This window comes from Acipenser ruthenus, chromosome 4 (assembly GCF_902713425.1).
Source record: "Acipenser ruthenus chromosome 4, fAciRut3.2 maternal haplotype, whole genome shotgun sequence".
NCBI lineage: Eukaryota > Metazoa > Chordata > Actinopteri > Acipenseriformes > Acipenseridae > Acipenser > Acipenser ruthenus.
This window is the reverse complement of record NC_081192.1, coordinates 30935077-30954453: the sequence shown is the minus strand read 5'-3', so window position 1 is coordinate 30954453 and position 19377 is coordinate 30935077. Positions and strand designations below refer to the sequence as shown.

The 19377-nt window shown below is 39.7% G+C and overlaps 1 protein-coding gene across 1 annotated transcript in view; it reads left to right on the top strand.

The window, feature by feature from the left end:
- Positions 1 to 9900: 9900 nt before the first annotated feature.
- Positions 9901 to 19377, top strand: part of LOC117399242 (lysophospholipid acyltransferase 1-like) — a 34986-nt gene continuing 25509 nt past the window's right edge. Inside the window, exons 1-5 of the mRNA XM_033998308.3 lie at positions 9901 to 9994; positions 10154 to 10291; positions 16396 to 16541; positions 17339 to 17416; positions 19057 to 19152. Of these exons, the coding sequence (XP_033854199.3) occupies positions 10199 to 10291; positions 16396 to 16541; positions 17339 to 17416; positions 19057 to 19152 (413 nt within the window). The 5' untranslated portion in view covers positions 9901 to 9994; positions 10154 to 10198. The remainder of the gene's footprint in view (positions 9995 to 10153; positions 10292 to 16395; positions 16542 to 17338; positions 17417 to 19056; positions 19153 to 19377) is intronic.

The following is a 19377-nucleotide window of genomic DNA, read 5'->3' as shown; positions in this document are numbered from 1 at the left end:
AAATATACAAAGAAAAGGGCACTCTGGCCAAAGTAAAACAAACACATACAATAAATACACTTTTAGTAACACAAGTACCTTGGATCGCTTTCTGGTAGCATTCGCTCTCACTCTTAACTCCTCTCTCTTCTCTACTGCTCTGAGCCCGGACTGGGTCTTTTATACTGTGACTGGAGCCTTATTTACCTATTAAACAATTACCTTATTAAGGCTCCAGCCACATTCCCACTGGCTTTATCTGGATGGGGATTTAACCCCATCCACGCCAGCTACACTACGCTTTTCGCCAGTCTCAACTAATACATAATAATGACGGATGGCTTTCGCACACAAACACAATATAATAATAACAACAACAACAATACAAATTTATATATATATATATATATATATATATATATACACAAGGGGTGGGCACCCCATCACACTCGCCCCCCACCCCCCCTTGTGCGCAGCCTGCAGATGTCCCCAGGCGAGGCAGAGCCGGCGACCCCAGGCGAGGCAGAGCCGGCGACCCCAGGCGAGACAGAGCCGGCGACCCCAGGTGAAGCAGAGCTGGCAACCCCAGACGATGCCAGACCCCCAACCTGTGGTAGCCCCGGACCCTCCGACAGCAACAGCTCCGGACCCTCGGGCAGTGAACTCGGGAAGGGGGCCCCTGGCCAAGAAGGCGGCAGCAATGGCGAACTGGCCTCCCCAGGCGATGCAGGCTTGGCAGCCCTAGGCGGTGCAGGCTCGGGAGCCTCAGGCAGTGCGGGACAGGCAACCCCAGGTGATGCAGGACAGGCAGCCCCAGGCGGTGCGGGACAGGCAACCCCAGGCGGTGCGGGACAGGCATCCCCAGGCAGTGTGGGACGGGCAACCCCAGGCGGTGCGGGACAGGCAACCCCAGGCGGTGCGGGACAGGCAACTCCAGGCGGTGCAGGACAGGCAGCCCCAGGCGGTGCGGGACAGGCAACCCCAGGCGGTGCAGGACAGGCAACCCCAGGCGGTGCGGGACAGGCAACCCCAGGCGGTGCGGGACAGGCAGCCCCAGGCGGTGCGGGACAGGCAACCCCAGGCGGTGCAGGACAGACAACCCCAGGCGGTGCGGGACAGGCAGCCCCAGGCGGTGTGGGACAGGCAACCCCAGGCGGTGCAGGACAGGCAACCCCAGGTGGTGCAGGACAGGCAGGCCCAGGCGGTGCGGGACAGGCAACCCCAGGCGGTGCGGGACAGGCAACCCCAGGCAGTGCAGGACAGGCAACCCCAGGCGGTGCGGGACAGGCAATCCCAGGCAGTGCGGGACAGGCAGCCCCAGGCGGTGCCGGACAGGCAGCCCCATGCGGTGCGGGCTCTGCAGCCCTAGGCGTTGCGGACTCGGCAGCCCCAGGTGGTGCGGGACAGGCAACCCCAGGCGGTGCAGGACAGGCAACCCCAGGCGGTGCAGGACAGGCAGCCCCAGGCGGTGCGGGACAGGCAACCCCAGGCGGTGCGGGACAGGCAACCCCAGGCAGTGCGGGACAGGCAACCCCAGGCGGTGCTGGACAGGCAATCCCAGGCAGTGCGGGACAGGCAACCCCAGGCAGTGCGGGACAGGCAGCCCCAGGCGGTGCCGGACAGGCAGCCCCATGCGGTGCGGGCTCTGCAGCCCTAGGCGTTGCGGGCTCGGCAGCCCCAGGTGGTGCGGGACAGGCAACCCCAGGCAGTGCGAGATAGGCAACCCCAGGCAATGCGGGCAGGAGCGGTCCCTCTGTAGGCGATGGCAGCAGCAGACCCTCTGGAGGTGATGGCAGGAGGGGAGCCCCCAGCCAATAAGGCAGCCCTTCCATGGTGGTGAAGATAGGAGTGGCAGGCAATCCTCCTCCAGCCATAGGAAGGTGCAAGTGGTTGTGGCTGCTCTCGCCTGGAAGTGGTGCTCCGTCTCCTCCTCCTCCTGGAGGACGGGGCAGCTGACCACAAAGTGACCCCGTTCCCCGCAGGCAGATCACAGGTTCTCAGCCTCGAGAGCGCTGAGGTAGGCCAGGTCACAGCCCAGAAATGATGGATAGGGTGGTTGAGCTCGCCGAGGCCTACGAGGACGCGCTTCTCCAGATGGACCCCAGCCCTGTTCCACCTGCAGCAGCTAAGCTTCGACCACCGCCTCGGTTCTCAAAGACAGCGACCCCCCCGCCCCGTTGAGCGTCTTGCCTCCAAAGTGGAGACCGAGGTTAGCTTCCAGCTGGCCGAGAATGAACCCCTCCACCCCTCATAGTGGAGGGTCAAGGGACAAGCAGCTGTCTCCCACAGTGTTGTCTATCCCAACGTGCTACCGGTGCCATGAGGTGGGGCACATAGCACGGTACTGCCCGGCCATTATGAAGTGTGATGTGGCCTCACATTTTCTGACAGCGGAAGCCGGTGAGTATCAGGGAAATGGTCGGGAGGGGCCTTGTATTATCAGTGTGCAGGTCGGCAAAGTGAGCACCCACACGTTAATGGACTCTGAGTGCGGGAAAACCATAATTCGGACTGCTCTATTGCAGGGTACGTCTTGGCGGTCACAGGGCTCGGTGGCCATCTCCTGTATCCCTGGAGAAACCAAGGCGTACCCCACCACAAAAGTTAGTATGACTGTAGAAAGTTGGATGTGCCGAGTAGTCGTGGCTGTCGCTAAAAAGGTGCCGTACCCAGTGATACCCAGCGCCACTTCTCCCCCTGGTGATGGAGTCATTAACAGTCGTGATGCTGAGGTTGGCCACTCTGGCAGTGGCGGCGGCGGTGTTGGCCTGCTTCGCGGCCACTGCGGCCGGGCTGTTTTCCCCCGTGCTCCCCTCAGCAACCTATGCAGTGGCTGCTGAGGATTGCCAGGATCACGTCCTGGTCCTTCCTCTTGTGGTGGAGGTGGAAGCTGTAGGTAGTCTCCCTCTGGTGGTGGAGGTGGGAGCTACAGGTAGTCTCCCTCTTGTGTTGGTGGTGGTGGGAGCTGCAGGTCGTCTTCCTCTGCCAAGACCTACAAGGACGTGCTTCTGTTGTTGGTGCACCTCCTGTTGCCGCTGTTGTTGGTGCTGTTGCTGCAGCTTTCCTCTCCCGCTTCTTCTCCCCATTTCTTTATTATGTATTTTGTTGTATAATTTTTTTTCCCCAGAAAAAAAACACTCCTTTCCCCTTCAATACACAATTTTTTTCTCTTTTTCCCAAAAACAAACACTGCTTTTTTCCCCCTAAAAACACTTTTCGAAAAACAAATTAAAAAAACGCACTGTACTTTCCTGATCTACCTCGAAGGTGGTTGGTGTTAACTGTGACTCTATATGTCACAGATAAAAAAAGCAATGGCTCAAAGGGTTATTAGGAAAAAGAAAAAAGAACGTTGGGAGGATTATTGCACTAAAATAAGTTCTGATACTAATGTAAAGGATGTTTGGAATAAAATAAAGGCAATGGCAGGAAAAGGGAAGGGAAACAAATTGATTCCTTTGATGTAGGATTGGCTAGTTGTTACGGATGATGAGAAGAAAGCATCTATGTTGGGGTTAGCTTTTTCTAAGGTGTTAATTTTATATTGCTAATTCTTTGATATTGGAAGATAGGGAAGATGTTCAAACAAAAATAAATGTTTCTTTCTCAATTGGGGAATTGAAAGCTGCGAAAAAGGCAAGAATTCTACACCAAGTGAAGATATCTTCTAATATGTTTAAATTGTTGCCAGATATCAGCTTAGAAATATTATTGAAGCTTTATAATAAAGTATGGAAGTTAGACTTTTTGCCTAAAGAATGGAAGAATTACATAGTTATTCCTATAAGTAAGGCAACTGAATACATCAATAAAACATGAATGGTTTTCATCAGATCATTCTAATTATTTGGAGGTTCATAACTAACAACAACTGTTTACATCATTTATTTTTTCAGTATGATAAAGCTTTAAAAAAACATGTCTTACCTCTCATTTGCCTAAAAAACTATATCAGAAGTCCTTAATGTTTGCTGTTGATTTTGTTTTTTAGGCTCAGGTAATACCTATTTATCCTGAAACAACACTGATGTCACAGGGACAAAGACCACACCTGAACTCACATAAGTGTAATTATGCAGGTAGGGTCCTAAACATGAGTCAATGTGAAAAAAAAGGGTGTATTTGATTTACGCTAAACCACATTTGGTTTCATAGGAATGAAAGATACTGCAGGTTTGATCTTTAAAAGATCAACAGAAGGATATTTGTAACCCTTGATAAAAGTATCCTGCCCAGGTTATTTAATTGTTACACATATATTTATTCAATTTCTTTTCACCAAGATAAACCCAAGGGGTGCAACACCTTGTTTTCATGTTGTCCTATATTGCTCATTAATAAATACATTGTGATCTGCAAGCCTTATTTTCTGCAAGCTGATTAAACCGTTCCAGAATTTTAAAAGTGCTTTTAAAACTGAACATTCTATCAGACAGTTAATTTACAAGCCTGAGGCCTGATGAAATAAAAATCCATTATTTATTGGATGTTTTACTTAAAAGGTAAGTGGACCATATTTAGTTACAAATTACTATCCAACAAACAGTTGTGTTAATATTATGTTCTAACATTGTTTTATTATATATGATAGTTGAGATAAATTGTTTTATTGAAAAATGTGGTGAAAACACTAATTAAATGATTTACTGTAACAGAGTTTTTTTGTAATTAATGTAATATTTTATTTAAAGTACTGAATAAAGATAGAAACAATAATAGTGCTGAACTCACCTAAATAAATATGAAACACAGGGTGGGTGAGAGGGTCGGAAAAATCCCAGGGTCATATCGTTATATTATCACGATTCACCCCTCTTTAAGGTTAGGGTAAGGTTGCTATTTTCATACCTCACTTTTCATGACCAATAGGTTGGACACTTGGCAGAAACGATTGTCTTAAATGATGAACAAAAGAGCCATACTAACTTACAAAACAGTTACTGTGCTTTTAACTTTATCTCAACTTCTGGGTCAATCCGAAACCACGTTGAAACAAAGCACAAAAGATGGTGGTATTTGAATATGAAGTAAGATTATATAGTCAGACGCAGTATAATTTGGTTGCTGTGACTAAAAGAATTGGATGTCTCCCTGTTTAGGAAAGACATTTAGAGCTTTTGTTATAGATTCTATGTGTGCCGTACATTTGTCTGTGGTTTCCTGATGTTTTCCTTTTTAATTAACAGCAATAGTTGTTTGTGTTTTTTTGTTTGTTTGTTTGTTTTGTGTTAAAGTACTGTTAGTGCCACTCACACACACTGAAACTGTCCCTTTACAAAACTGTTGGCATTTAAAACATCAAGATGAGCCAAAAGGCATTGGAGATTTCCAGTGAATATCTCAGGGTAATGGACATCACAGCTACAATAATGCATTGTGTTTTCTTTTGCAATGTTAAAAAAGCATCCTAGGCTCCCGAGTGGCGCATCCAGTAAAGGTGCTCTGCGTGGATTGTAGGATGCGCCCTATAGCCTGGAGATTGCAGGTTCAAATCTAGGCTATGTCATTGCCGACCATGACCTGGGGTTCCTAGGGGGCGGCGCACAATTGGTTGAGCGCCGCCCACTGCGCACCAGCAACCCCTGTGGCTGATAGGACGCCTGCAGGTCTGCGGTGAAGATCTGTGTTGTCCTGCGGCACTATAGGTCTGGTGGCTTCGCTGTGGATCCGCAGTGCAAAAAATGACGGACTGGCAGGAACACGTTTCGGAGGACGTGTTATTCAGCCTCCGTTTCCCAAGTCGCCGAGGGGTTGCACCGGTGAACCGTGATACAAAATAATAATTGGGCATTCCAAATTGGGGAGAAAACTGGGGTAAACACCATTGGCAACAACTTTTTTTTTTTTTTCGTTTTTTTTTTTAATTAAGTATCCTGAAGCAAAAATGAAACATAAATATGAATAAGAAAAACTGTAGTATTTTACAATTTCACAATGTCCACAATTGTGTTTATTTTTATATTTTGAGTACATGGTTTCAAAGGTTGTTTTAAATTTCACGTCCCTTACTATTTCAAGGTGTTTAGAGTGGCTCTGTTGCTACAATAACACGTTTTAATCTTATTTCTCTAAACCTGGCTTTGAACTGCCTTTCTTATTCCATTCAAATCATATGAAAATGTGATCTTTCAACTGTTTGTCCCACATTGTCACATGATTAAGTACCAACACCTAGGATTCTCTATGATTCTTGTTCATTATCTATGGTTGACCATAAATGCCACATTACGAAAATCTGTGGTGAGTTTTCTACATCAGATAGACAGTTTAGGGGGCTATTTCAGACACAACAAATCAGTGAAAAGTCAGACAATTTCAGAGCTTTACAGCAGAAACTGTTATGTCTCTAAAGGGGCATTTGTTAAACACGGCAATGAAAACCCAGTTGGTTTACACAAGCCTTTAATATATCTTAATTGTTCCTCTTGCTGTTTAGCTGTGTCCTCCCTAATAATGTACCACAAGTTACATGTCCAGAAATTGCATGGGTGTATCAAAATGCAGAGTAACATACAGAAATGGACTTGAAATGTGTTATACAAAAATCACTGCATTGTAACACATTAGGGGCTAGTTTAAGCTGTGTTCAGGAACTGTTCTTCTGTTCTACTTGCCTGCCATAGATATATGAAGCCCAGGTTTGATCTGCCAAAGTGTCGGGTAAGAAATAAGAGCCAGTCATCTAGTGCACAGTTGTATATTTATTGCAAGCGGTGCTAAAAGGAACTCAATCTTTCGTATATATATATACAGGTAGTGGAAAAAAAAATGGAAACACCAATGTAAAGTCACTTAATAGGGCGTTGGGCCACTATGGTATCCCGCTCTGTGGAGTTCTCGGCGGACCGTTTTTGATCATACTGACTGCTCGCGCCCCAGGTTGAAATGTGCAGTCAAATGATCTGCAGTTGCTTATCTGTTTTGCCTTGCACTTCGAATTAATGCATGGATATCACGATCCTGGATATGAGCTTCCGTCCACTGTTGCCCTTTGCTGATGATGTCTTTCCCTCGGAGTTCCATGCCGACATCACCTTAGACACCGTTGCTCGTGAAACATCAGCAAGTTGAGCTGTCTTGGTCACTGAAGCTCCTGCCAAACGCGACCCAACAATCACCCCTCTTTCAAAGTCACTGAGGTCTCCTCTTGCAGCCATGCTAACCATAATTATAGGCAACCAGGCCTGTCCAGCATTTTTATACATGACCCTAAGCATGCTGGGATGTTACTTGCTTAATTAATGCATGAGCCACACCTGTGTGGAAGCCCTTGCTTTCAATATATGTGGTATCCCTCATTTACCCAGGTGTTTCCATTTTTTTGTCCACTACCTGTATATATTATGCTCCAAAGTGTTTATATTTTTTATTATACCCAAGATCAGCATTTCGCTCTACAAGAGATCTTCATCAAACCTGCTATACAACTTCTTTACAATTGTGCAATACAAGTTTCACTGACACAGCTAAGTCATATTAAAACCTGCATACTGGGGGGGGGGGGGGGGTTTGGGGGGCGGGGGGAGTTCCTGGTAAGTGACGCGTTTGTGAACTTCGCAGAGTCTTCTGGGAATTGAATTGTAGTTCGTCGCGGTGATGTCGTAGTGCTGTTATGGGCAGTCACTGCATTGGTCGGCACTGTAATGTCTGTCGCTGTGATGTCGTAGTGCTGTTATGGGCAGTCGCTGTAATGATGTTGTGATACGGTTGTGGTTTGATTGAAAATGAGACATTTTGTGTTTGAATTAAAAGTGATGGTCTCGAGGAGTCAAATGGGTCAAAGTTCAAGTATATGCCTTTTTTTCCAAATGGCTCAGGATGCAAATATATATACACACACACACAACAAACAAAAATCTTCATCTGCAAAGGACATTTGTTGCATTTTAGGTCTACTGCTGTCAAGAAATTAAAATTTTTAAAAAGAAATATTTTTCCCCGTCAAAAATTGACCACCGATTTTGTATGCAGAACAGTTATGTATGATTAATTTCTTTTTATAAAAGTGAACTTTTAAGTTTACATTTCATTTCATTGCATTCTTATTGTTTTATTGATCTTGTTTTTATTTACTTCTGATTTATGTATTTATTTATGCATTTAATCTGCTGCTCATGTATTTTCAATTGCTGTGATTATTGTATTTGCTGCTTGTATTTTCTGTTTTAGCCATGTAAAGTGCTTTGAGACATTGCTTTTGTGAAAGGCGCTATATTAAATAAAGGTTGATTGATTGATTGAACTTACTATGCAAAGTTCTAAGTTATAGTATCACCCCAGAAATGAACAGCCTTCTTTAATCCATTCAAATGATATGACAGTGTGACCTTTCAACTCTGCCAGCCCCATCCTCTCTCTGTCTTTACAAATGTAAGATGCACATGCGTGTGTGTTGATGTGGGGTATATTGGTTTGGGAGGGAGGGGATTCAGTTTCTCTCTATCAAAACACGTGGGAATGTGGCTGGAGCCAACAATTGAATAAATGAGATGTTCACAGGTGTTAGAAAGAAGGGTTAGAATTGATATTGGTGATAGAGGTGGAGGTCTGTGTTTCGTGGTCGTGTTCATGTTGTACTGTCTGTTTAATTTTGTGAGTTTTTGTAAAACCATTTATTTTGACCAGTGTGTTTTTGCTAGTTTTTGCACCATTTTATTTTATGTTTATTTGTCATTAAAAGAGCGCATTAGCGCAATTTAATTTGCAGGTTACTGTGTATGAGTAACACCTGGGTGGCAGACTTAAATGTCTCATTTTTAATCAGGGCAATTATTAATGTCTCCAGAATTTACTTTGGTATATGTATTTTAATGCAGAATTTAAAAAAAAAAAAAAAATGACAGCACATGATATTATTTTCTGTAGAATACTGCATTAAAAAGTAGGTAGCGGGTTCCGAAAAATATAGTGCCATACGTCCCCACGTGTTGCTCGTTGGTAACATCCTGACAACTTTTTACACTTACAACTTTAAAGTCTGTTTCAAAGCTCTTTCAAAATGTCTGCTCTAATGCACTAGGGTTTGAGATATGTCCTCTAAATCACTGCAGGAAGAGTGATTTAAGAAAAAAAAAAAAAAAAAAAAACATAACAAGTACTCTGGCCTTTCTGTTCCGCACCACATCATGGATCGTTATTGCAGTTTTACCTGTTTGACAATGTGGGCAATAATCCTTACACTATCATTGCACTAGTGCGGACATTTTGAATGAGGTTTGAAACAGACTTTAAAGTTATAAGTGTTGTCAGGATATTAACAATGAAAAGAAAAATTACATGTATGTTATTTAAACAGTTGTAGTAACTCGTGGAGACGTGTAATGCTGTATTTTTTTGGAACCCTGCTACTTACACTTTAAATATGGTAATGCTGTTGAATACTGTATAACCACTTTGTCATACAGCTTGTACACCAAAGATGTAGTATACAATTTACTACATTTTACAACACATTACTACTGTAAATTGTAGTTCTGAACTAACTGTAGAAAGTAAATGGCAGCATTTTTAGGAAGGGTATATCATTTTTTCCCCACAAACAAAAGTCAGTGAGAGGTCAACAGCCAAGATAATAATAGCAAAATCAATAGTTTGCATAAGGTAATGTTAAATTACATGAAATAAGAAACCATTTAAAGTTTAAAGACAATAGACTCAATATTGAAAAAAACAGTCGAGGTATTGTCTCCTTGATAATAGCTGCTGCAAAGGGGGTTAAATACTATATACAGACTACGTTTTCTTCAAGTTAACGTGCATTAGTCTCACGTTCCAAATCACACAAGTTTAAAGTCTTCTATTCCTGCCCGACAAAAATCAGTTGTTGTACAAGTTTGTAAGAGCATCGAGCCTTAAGTGCAAACTCACTGCCACTCCTCGCTTGTTCATTCCCGCCTCCTCATTAGGAGCCTATCTTGGTGTCGATAACAGAAGGCATTATTATAACATTAGATTGACAGAAAGAAAGCTTTTTTCATTGTGACAACTACCAGCGCTGAGTAGGGTACTGTCGACGGTAAGCCGTGGCGGATTCTGTTCGACCCGTGAAAAGTACAGAAGAAAGTCTGAAGCGGACAGACTAAGGAATATATTTTACTTCGACCTGTTTATTTTCTTGTATTATTTGTATTGAAGTGGAGTATTTATATGTTTATTTTTCCACTTACTTGTGCAGATGTTAGGCTGCTAACTAAGAGAAGCTGGACGTCCAAAATGCAGGATGGCAGAACAACCCAACAACATTCCATTCAGAACGACAGGTTCTAAGTTATTACATCCAGTCAGTGAGCTATTGGGAGTTCCATTGGACCAGGTAGGAACTGCAAGTAACCCGTGGAAAGTACAGTAATTACATGTGTAGCCTACATAGCAACGGCGAGAAGAAACTGAAACTATGAATACAAATGTATGGTATAGTTTTTTTTTTTTGTTGTTGTTGTTGTTTTTTACGATGCAGCTGTTGAGGTAGAATAAGCAGATTCAACAGGCAAATCTATTTTTTTTCAACTATAGAGATGTGTTCGGGAGCTATTTTTTGTTTTGTTTTAAATGCAGTTCTGACATCACATTGAAGTCGTTTATTTAGAAATGTCATGTGTGCTATCAATAAATAGTACCACCAGCAACATTAAAAAAATACTGTATTTTCCACCTTGAAATCAACTGTAGCTCAGCGCTTTATTTATTTGTTTTAAAACTGATTACATTTTCACACACGTTGGAAGGATATATAAGAAATAATATAACGCACTTTAATTTGTATCCACAATATGTGTTAAAGTAAAAGTTAGAATATTGGCGAATTTGTCGACATTTACCAAGTAAAGCATTAAATGTCCGAAATAAAATGATAACGCTTTGCTTTGGACATTTAAACCAGTGTTAGAAAGTGATACATCGTCAGAATGTGATAGGCACACCAAAACGTGACCATTGTAATGTCAGAAAGTGTTACTCTGTCAGGTTTTGGCACATGTGCAATCAATTGTAATCTAATGGGTGTTTTCCTATTGTCAAAAAGAGGTATGTTTACCACTATGTTACACTTTTTTTTAAACTTAAACTGGAAACAGACAATCAATATCTATGAAAAGAAAAAACTATTCACAACGAACAAGATAAAATGAACAAGACACAATGTAGTGCATGTGATAACTATTTGCATACTTCTTAATGGTGGAAAAATATAATAAATGACATTAAAAACAATGTAAAAGCCTGGAAAATATGATAAATTACATTTAAAAAGATGTAAAATACCAAAAACAACATAACATAGTCTACCAGATTTGAATGGGCGTTTCCCTGCTTTCTTAGTGGGTTGTTTAGGCATGCGCGGGCAAACGCAGTGTGGTGCATACCACTTTTTAACACATACCAGAAAATAACACTACACCGGTAAATGTCCGAAAAGAAATATATTTCTTCATAATTGTCGACTACCTTGGTAAATGTTGACAGTTACCGGTAAAACTTAAGATTTACCAGATTCAAACTTTTAACGTAACATATATATTAATTGTAGTAGAATACATTAATATCAATGAAAGCCGAGCAGTGGTATTATTAAAGTAGCCATACAAAACCCAACACTCCTGTTTACCTTATACGGAATACATGCTAAAGGTTATCTCCAGTAGTTTTGTTGTGAGGGACGCAAGTAACAATTAAAGCACATTTCCATGGTTTTGGAGGTCATATCTTTAACTTGTCTCTTACTTGAACGCTGGCTGCTTGCCTAGACAAATCTAATTTAAGCAAACGTACAAGTACAAGGTCCTTTTGTTTTTTTTTTTGTTAATGTCATTTGTATTTGTTCATTTCTTTTTATGAGAATAACCACATGTGAAACAAATAAACTAGGACAATACATTATTTACTGGAAAAAAACATTGTTCCCCTTAACTACAGCACATAATACAAGTATTAGCAGTGGTGCCTAAAGTTTACAGAGCAAAGGGCCGCATATCAAGGCTGCTGTGGGACCGTGGGCCACAATGTGACCAAATTGCATGGATTGCAAATTTCAAGTACCGTTTTCAGGCGCATTTATTTGTGTTGCAACCATTTCAATATTTCAGCTAAATAAATTACAAATTTAATACATGTAAACTATTTCTTAGTATTTACTCCGTTTGTCAATAAATTGTAGAAACATTAACCCATGGCATTAGCATTTACTCTATTCCCGTTGCCAGTGACAATAACACTCAATTCAATAAATGAAAAATATAAAATCATGTACTATATTACTATTATTGATATGTCAATTTAATACATAAAAAAATCTTGCCATTTATTAACAATGCCAACACCAGTAACAGCCAATTCAGTAAACTGTAAAGATGAAATCATTAGCATTTATTTATGTTGTCAATAACTACAACAAGCTATTCAATAAATTGTGAAGAATATCATTAACATCTGTCTGCACGATATGTGGGGTGGACTAAAAAAACAGTGTTTTTTAGGCTCCTTTAATCTACAATTGAATACTATTGAGGCGATGGGTATTCTACATTTCCAGTTAACTAAAGCCCCTTTCACACTGGCATGCTCTACACGGGTCGAAACCTACCCGGGTCAGGACCTGGTGCCATGCTTCTCTGGACTGAACCGTTGGCCCAAATGTTGATTAAAGCAAATGTTTCTACATCCCTGCTGCAGTCTGGGTCATGGTGTGTCTCAAGCAACAAAAACATAGCAAAACAGAATAAACAAAAACTTCCTTGCGGAAGTGAAACTTTCACGCAGGCATGGCTGTTTGTTATTTTGTCGGCCATCATGCATTTTGTCTCTCTCAACCTGGGTCAAAGCGGGTCAACCCACATCCTGAGGTGGGTTGATGCAACCCGGGTCAACCCGTGTACGACCCAGGTACATGGTTTCACACTATGTGGGATTGTGAACCTGGAGCCGGACCTGGCTAAGGTTGAGTTATTGCAAATAAACAATGCTATACCGACCCCCTCAACAATAATCAACTGCATCTTAAACTTTAAAAGAGAGAATGTCATTATTTTAGAAAAAAATATTGCAGTGTTGTTAATTCCTTGCAAAGACTCTCCGCCCACCTTTTCCTCTGCTCACCCACGTATTGATCATATGCTGCGTGTTTTGTTTTGTAGTGGCGTTTAACATTATATTCTTTCATGACTCCAATGAACTGTTTGCATAGAAGACAGAGAGGTTTGCCTTCCTTCGCAATTACAAAATATTTTTTCTGTTCATTGGTCTTGAAATGTTTGAAACTATTCTTGCACTTCTCGTTTATTCCCGCTGCTGCCATTGCTTGCGTAGCAGAGTTCACTGTCTCACAGACTGGCATGCACGTAGAAACCGCTGAGTCAGTCTGTTCATTAGTGTTCATGTATAGTACGTGCAAAAATGTATTCCTGTATTATATAATCCTGCTCTCCTGCCTGCCTGCATGGTGCTTAATATCAACAAACCGCGTTGGGGGCCTCTGCTGTAAAGGTTACTGTAAATCAAGTGCTTGGCAGCTGCTCCGGGCCACATATAAGATTCAATAGGAGTGACACTGTAGGCCGCATTAATGGAGTTGTTGGGCCATGCTTTGGGAACCCTTGTATTAGAGCCCATTTTTTAAAATTCTTTTTTGGGAACGTTATGATACCTTTACAATTGATCCCACTGCTTCAGGTATTGTTAGTGGTGAGACAAACTGTAGATGGGATTTAACAGTGAAATTCTGGGATAGAATTTACTGGAAAGTTCAAAGTTAATAAAATGTCTCCATGTTCTTAGAAATATGTTTCATTGGCCTACTCTACACCCTTTGCATGTTCCTGTACTAAGAAAACAGACAGATTTAAATGACCATTTCTTTCTTTCAAATCACGTTCCTAGGCAATGGGCTATGCAGCTATATACCAGGCTTAGACTGAGCATTGATTGCAGATGCTTGTGTCCCAGGTGCTTCTGTGTTCAAGACTGAAATGCATTGTTTTCTATGGATGTCCTTAATTGTAGCATACACACAGCACACCATGAACTTCCATGTAGCATCATGTATACTGTGGTACTGTAAATAATTTATTTAAACATGCACTATCTTTAACGTTTAGTTCTTTCTCAGCTTTTATTTGAGACAGAAAAATAGCCTTTCTTCATTTTATTATACCTGCTCCATATTGTGTACACACTGTACAGTATGTTACTTTTTTGTCACAGTTTTGCATATACAGTACCTAGATAACTGCATATCCAATAGTGATTAAACACAACTTATAAGAATAGCACAAGTTATTTAAAGTATGAGAATCTAGGGCATGCTTGTCTGTATGCCATATATTTTCACATGTGCATACAGTGGATATGGTTATCATTGATTCATTTTTTTATATGTAGCACATTAGACTGAGCATCCCTACACTTATACTGATAAGTCTAATCTTGTTCTTACAGCCATAGCAGGAGATGTATGTTATGTTTTGTTTATTTATTTTTACTGTTTGTATGTGTTGTGTGAGAAGTTAATGCTGTGGATAAAAAATAATACCAGCAATAATAATGTTTCTCATAAACACTAATCCTCATGGATTTGTTTATCATGGTTCCAGAGCGAGTCCTCTATAGCCAGACGGGGCTTTAATAGCCACTTAGTAATCTGTAGCTATTTTTTGCCACATCAGCACATAGCTATGTGGTTGACAGCAGATTAACTTGTGACTGTTTTTTTTGTTTTTGTTTTTTTTTAATGTATTTATCTGTAGAAAGCAACCAATAATGGCCAATATCTCTACACTCATACAGAACATACAATTAAGTAGTTAATTTATTGAAAATAAAGAATTGTGTAAGCATGGCTTCTGTCTGAGTCATCCAATTTATACTTAGCATTAAAGCAGAGGCTCTGTGTGGATATGTTTAGAGACTTTATAATAAAACAACAAATTATTACATAACATGCATAAAATGAAAAATAACATGCAAAAACTAATTTCATATTTTGACAAAAGTATTTGGGCAATCAACATATTTCGTATGAAACCCATTTGTTGCTAATTATTGTCAATTATTATGATTGAAAACCAACATCTGATGATAAATTGGAACTTTGTGATTCAAAATAGCAACAAAAATGGTTAAAACTAAAGTGTACAGCAACTATCTCAAAACATCAGTGATACAACTAAACGAAAAAGGAGAAACTACCAGAAATATAGCAGAAAGACTCGTTTACCGAAAAGCACTGTGTGGGCTATTATTGACAAACACAGGAGAACAGGAACTACTGCAACTAGCTCCAGGTGTGGAAGACCAATAAAGATTTCTGCAAAATCGCGAAGAAGAATCGTTTGAGCAGACTGGCAAAATCCTCAGATTACTGCAAAAGATTTGATACAAGAATTGAAAGAAGATGTTCAAGAAATTCAACAATACTGTAACAAGATGAATGTTCATGGTCGAAAACCAAGATGCAAACCTTTGTTAAAAATAATACACAAAAGAAAGCAATTGGAGTTTTCCATTGAATACTTGAAGAAGCCTGATGATTTCTTCAACCTAATTTTATGGTCAGACGAATCCAAAATATAACTTTTTTTTCACCAAGAAAGCAAAAATATGTTTGGAGGAAGAGAGGAGAATAATTTAAAGAAAAGTTCATCATGCCCAGTGTTAAACATGGTGGAGGTTGTGTGATGGTATGGGCTTGTTTTTCTTCCTCCAGCACAGGCGACCTTTGTATTGTAGAAGGATCAATGAATGCTGCAAAATATCAAGAGATTTTGCACTCTCATTTGTTACCCAGTGCTAGAAAGCTTACTTGATGGAAGTTTGTATTCCAGCAGGATAATGACCCTAAGCATTCTGCAAAGTCTACAAAGGAATTTTAGAAAAAAAAGGAAGATTACAGTTATGGATTGGCCCTCTCAGTCCCCAGACAAATCCCATCGAAAAGTTGTGGATTGACTTGAAGGCTGCTGTTGCAAAAAGTTGATTGCAGAACTGAAAGCTGTATGTGTTGAAGAATGCGCAAAAATATCTCCGGTAAGATGCCAGGAACTGGTTTTAAAATACAAAAAAGACTGCAAGCTGTAAAGGAAGCAAAGGGTAAAATACTTTTGGCAAAGTATGAAATTAGTTTTTGCATGTTATTTTTCATTTTATGCGTGTTATGTAATAATTTGTTGTTTTATTATAAAGCTGAATCTCTAATTTACATCTTGCAATAGAACAATTAGAAATTATAGAAATCACTTTCTTTGTGTTTTTTTTCATTTGTATAGGATTATAGCTTAATTTCTTGGTTCCTCGATATATACATACCCCCCCCCCCCCCCCCCCCAAAAAAAAATCTAGCCATTACCTGAGGAAGTCATTAAATACAGTCTTACTGTTGCTGTTTCTTCAGTGCTATTCAGACAGGCCATGCTTTATTTTTATGTTTAGGTGAATTTCCTCGCTTGTCAGCTTTGTGCTCTTCTAGCTGCTTTTTGGTTTCGCCTATACCTCAGTCCAAATAAAGCCAGCACAACCATCCGTCATGCCGTCGCCACTCTCCTTGGAGCATATTTTGCAATATTCTGCTTTGGTTGGTAAGTACAGTGCATTGGTTCTTTTATTTTTTTGGTACTATAGTTATCACGTTAGTATCACAATTACATACTATATATTATTTTTGGTATTGAGGGAAGTACTGATAACTTCATTTTATTCTAAACTTGGCTTTGACAAGTCAATCACACAATTCAGCACAATTGTTAGTCACTGCTTAAGAAAGTCCTAGGACTTGAGCCTGTTTTTTGGCAAATGGTTTTGAAGGGAAAGTTGTAAAAACTGTAATTTGCAGTCACATGCACATGGGAATAAATCTGCAGTACTAGGTTGGTATTTTTACTCTCAGACTCCAGCTACAACCCTTGTGAAATAAGGAAAACACAGTCTTGTGGCTCCACAATTAGACACATCTGACAATGTTTTGATGCATTTTAGAAAAACACGTAGTTGTGGATCAGTTCAGTTGTTGCAAAATGAACAGGGTACTTTCCAGTAGCCTCACATACAGTATTACTAGATTATGTAATCTGTATTAATTACATGTTACATTTTCAAATACTGTGTTTTAAAAAAAAAATAGACAAACGGGGGTTTATAAACCCACTTTAGCATAACTCCTATGTTGGTTTCTGTTGCCTGTTATGATACACCTTTTTGATATTATGCAGAGGGAAAAACTATTTGCACATAAGTGTGGAATATACTGTGGGTATTTAATCTCGGTTGAAAGATAATGTTGAACATAGCAATGTGTTCAATGTGTATTTTTAAGTACTTTCATGAATTTTAATGAAATATGTAAAACCTCACATTATTTAACCTTTTTCCTCTCCAGGTATTCTTTACATATTTTCACAATGGTATCCATTTGCTACTGCATCATGCTTAAAGCAAGCATTCAAAACCTACACAGGTAACTAACAGAATTTCTTCACATTAAACTGAAAGAAGCTCAAGGTTCAATGGTTGAATTTAGTGTGTCTTAATATAATATTGGCATTCCGGATAGAGTTTAATTTTTATCTAGAGCAGATCTTGTATCTGATCTCATTAGGAAGAAGAGGTAATAAAGTGAGACCTCAACTCAAATTAACCTGACTGTGGTGAATTCTTTTTACTTCAGGAAATAAGGTTATTCCTGTACATTTTTAGCTGGGCCACTGACCAAATTACTTTAGCAGCTATAAAAGCACAGCACGGCACATATTTGTCTTAACAGTGATATGGCCAGTGCAGTGCCAGTTTATTTTGATAGCATGAACTTTTTTTTTTCTCTGGCCAGTAGCTTGGACATTTCTGATATCAGCTTTTAATCTTTAAAAATGCAAAATCATGTACAGAGAGGTTTTGTATAATACATGAAAGTATGTTTAATTTCTTTCACAATTATATCCACAGAGAAACCAGTTATTTAGCCTCATATTAAAAACATGTGGTCATAATCTTACACATTACTTTAGACAAGGCTTAATTGTGTCAGTACGGAATGTTTGCATTTTTAGAATGCAGTTTGCACATATCTATTTAATAACCCTATACCTTGCAGGATAAGCCGCAGCTGTATTTTTATAGTGTTTTACTGCACTGGGGCTCCCCCCTGAATTTCATTTAGTGGTAATCCCAGGAGAACCACAGATAGTTTGTTCTTTGAGTCCAGGTTAGTTATATCCAGGATGATTCCCCAGTGCTGTAAAATGTTCTAATAAAATCCAGCTGTTGCTTACCCTATCTATATTTAGTAACTGTGGGAATAAATGATATGTTACTGAATTGGATGGACTACATTAAATGTTTGTGAAAAACACTGTTATTCTTTTTGTTTAAGTATTTTAAGTGTTAAGTTATATATTATTCACTGTACCTAGACAAGACTATAATTAGTACAATTGCCTGGAGCTTGCAGGAGCTTGTGTAACAAATACAGTATCAAGTTATGTTTAATAAGGTGGAGGTGGAATTAAAATACCTTGTGCTTGCATTTTAAACCAGATGCTTTATTTTTCTCTTATGCCAAATGAGCTGCATTTTATTTAAGAAAATGCATTTGGCAAGAGAAAAGTTCCACTGATGTACATTATTCTATAAATACAGAAATCTGTAACAAAAATGATATATAGCTAGATTGATTATTTATGTTCAAAAATGCGAATCTAAAGTACAATATAATAGAATTTGATCATTCATGGTTTAGCAAAGATATCTGACAAGCAAAGATTGGCAGATATAGCTGCATGAGACAGATTTGTGTATATGGCATCACAAACTGGCAGAGATAAATACCAAGAGAGGATTATGGAATATTATTTATTTTTTAATACAAATAGCGACAACTCATATTTTGATGGTACCATGTATTTTTAAATACATTCTGTTTTTTTTCTAAAGTAAAGTATTAGTCTAAGTTAAAGTGTGGTTATGTTTGCTTTATTTATTTGAAGGTGAATACATTTGGTGTGATAAAGCACAGTCTTTGAAATCTTAAAGTCACATTGATTCATTTAGCTAGCACTGAGGCATGTTTTAAAATATTTATGCATCTGTTTTTATATCCAGGTACTCGCTGATTGTTGCAATGGGGTACCTCATACTATGCCAAGTTAGCAGAGTGTACATATTTAACTATGGGCTCCTGTCAACTGATTTCTCAGGGTGAGTTTGGAGATTTTTTTTTTTCTTCCAGATTGAATATTATTGTCCGTTTAACTATCTGTTCTGTGTCCTTCCTTCTACATCACTGATGGAATTTCAACACATAAAAAAATGCACAGGTTACGTGAAATTAAATAGTATTTAAAATATATTAAAACTTGAAGCTTCAGATGTTTTTTTTTTTGTTTTTTTTCAAATAATTCATTTTTTTTTACCTGAATCCTC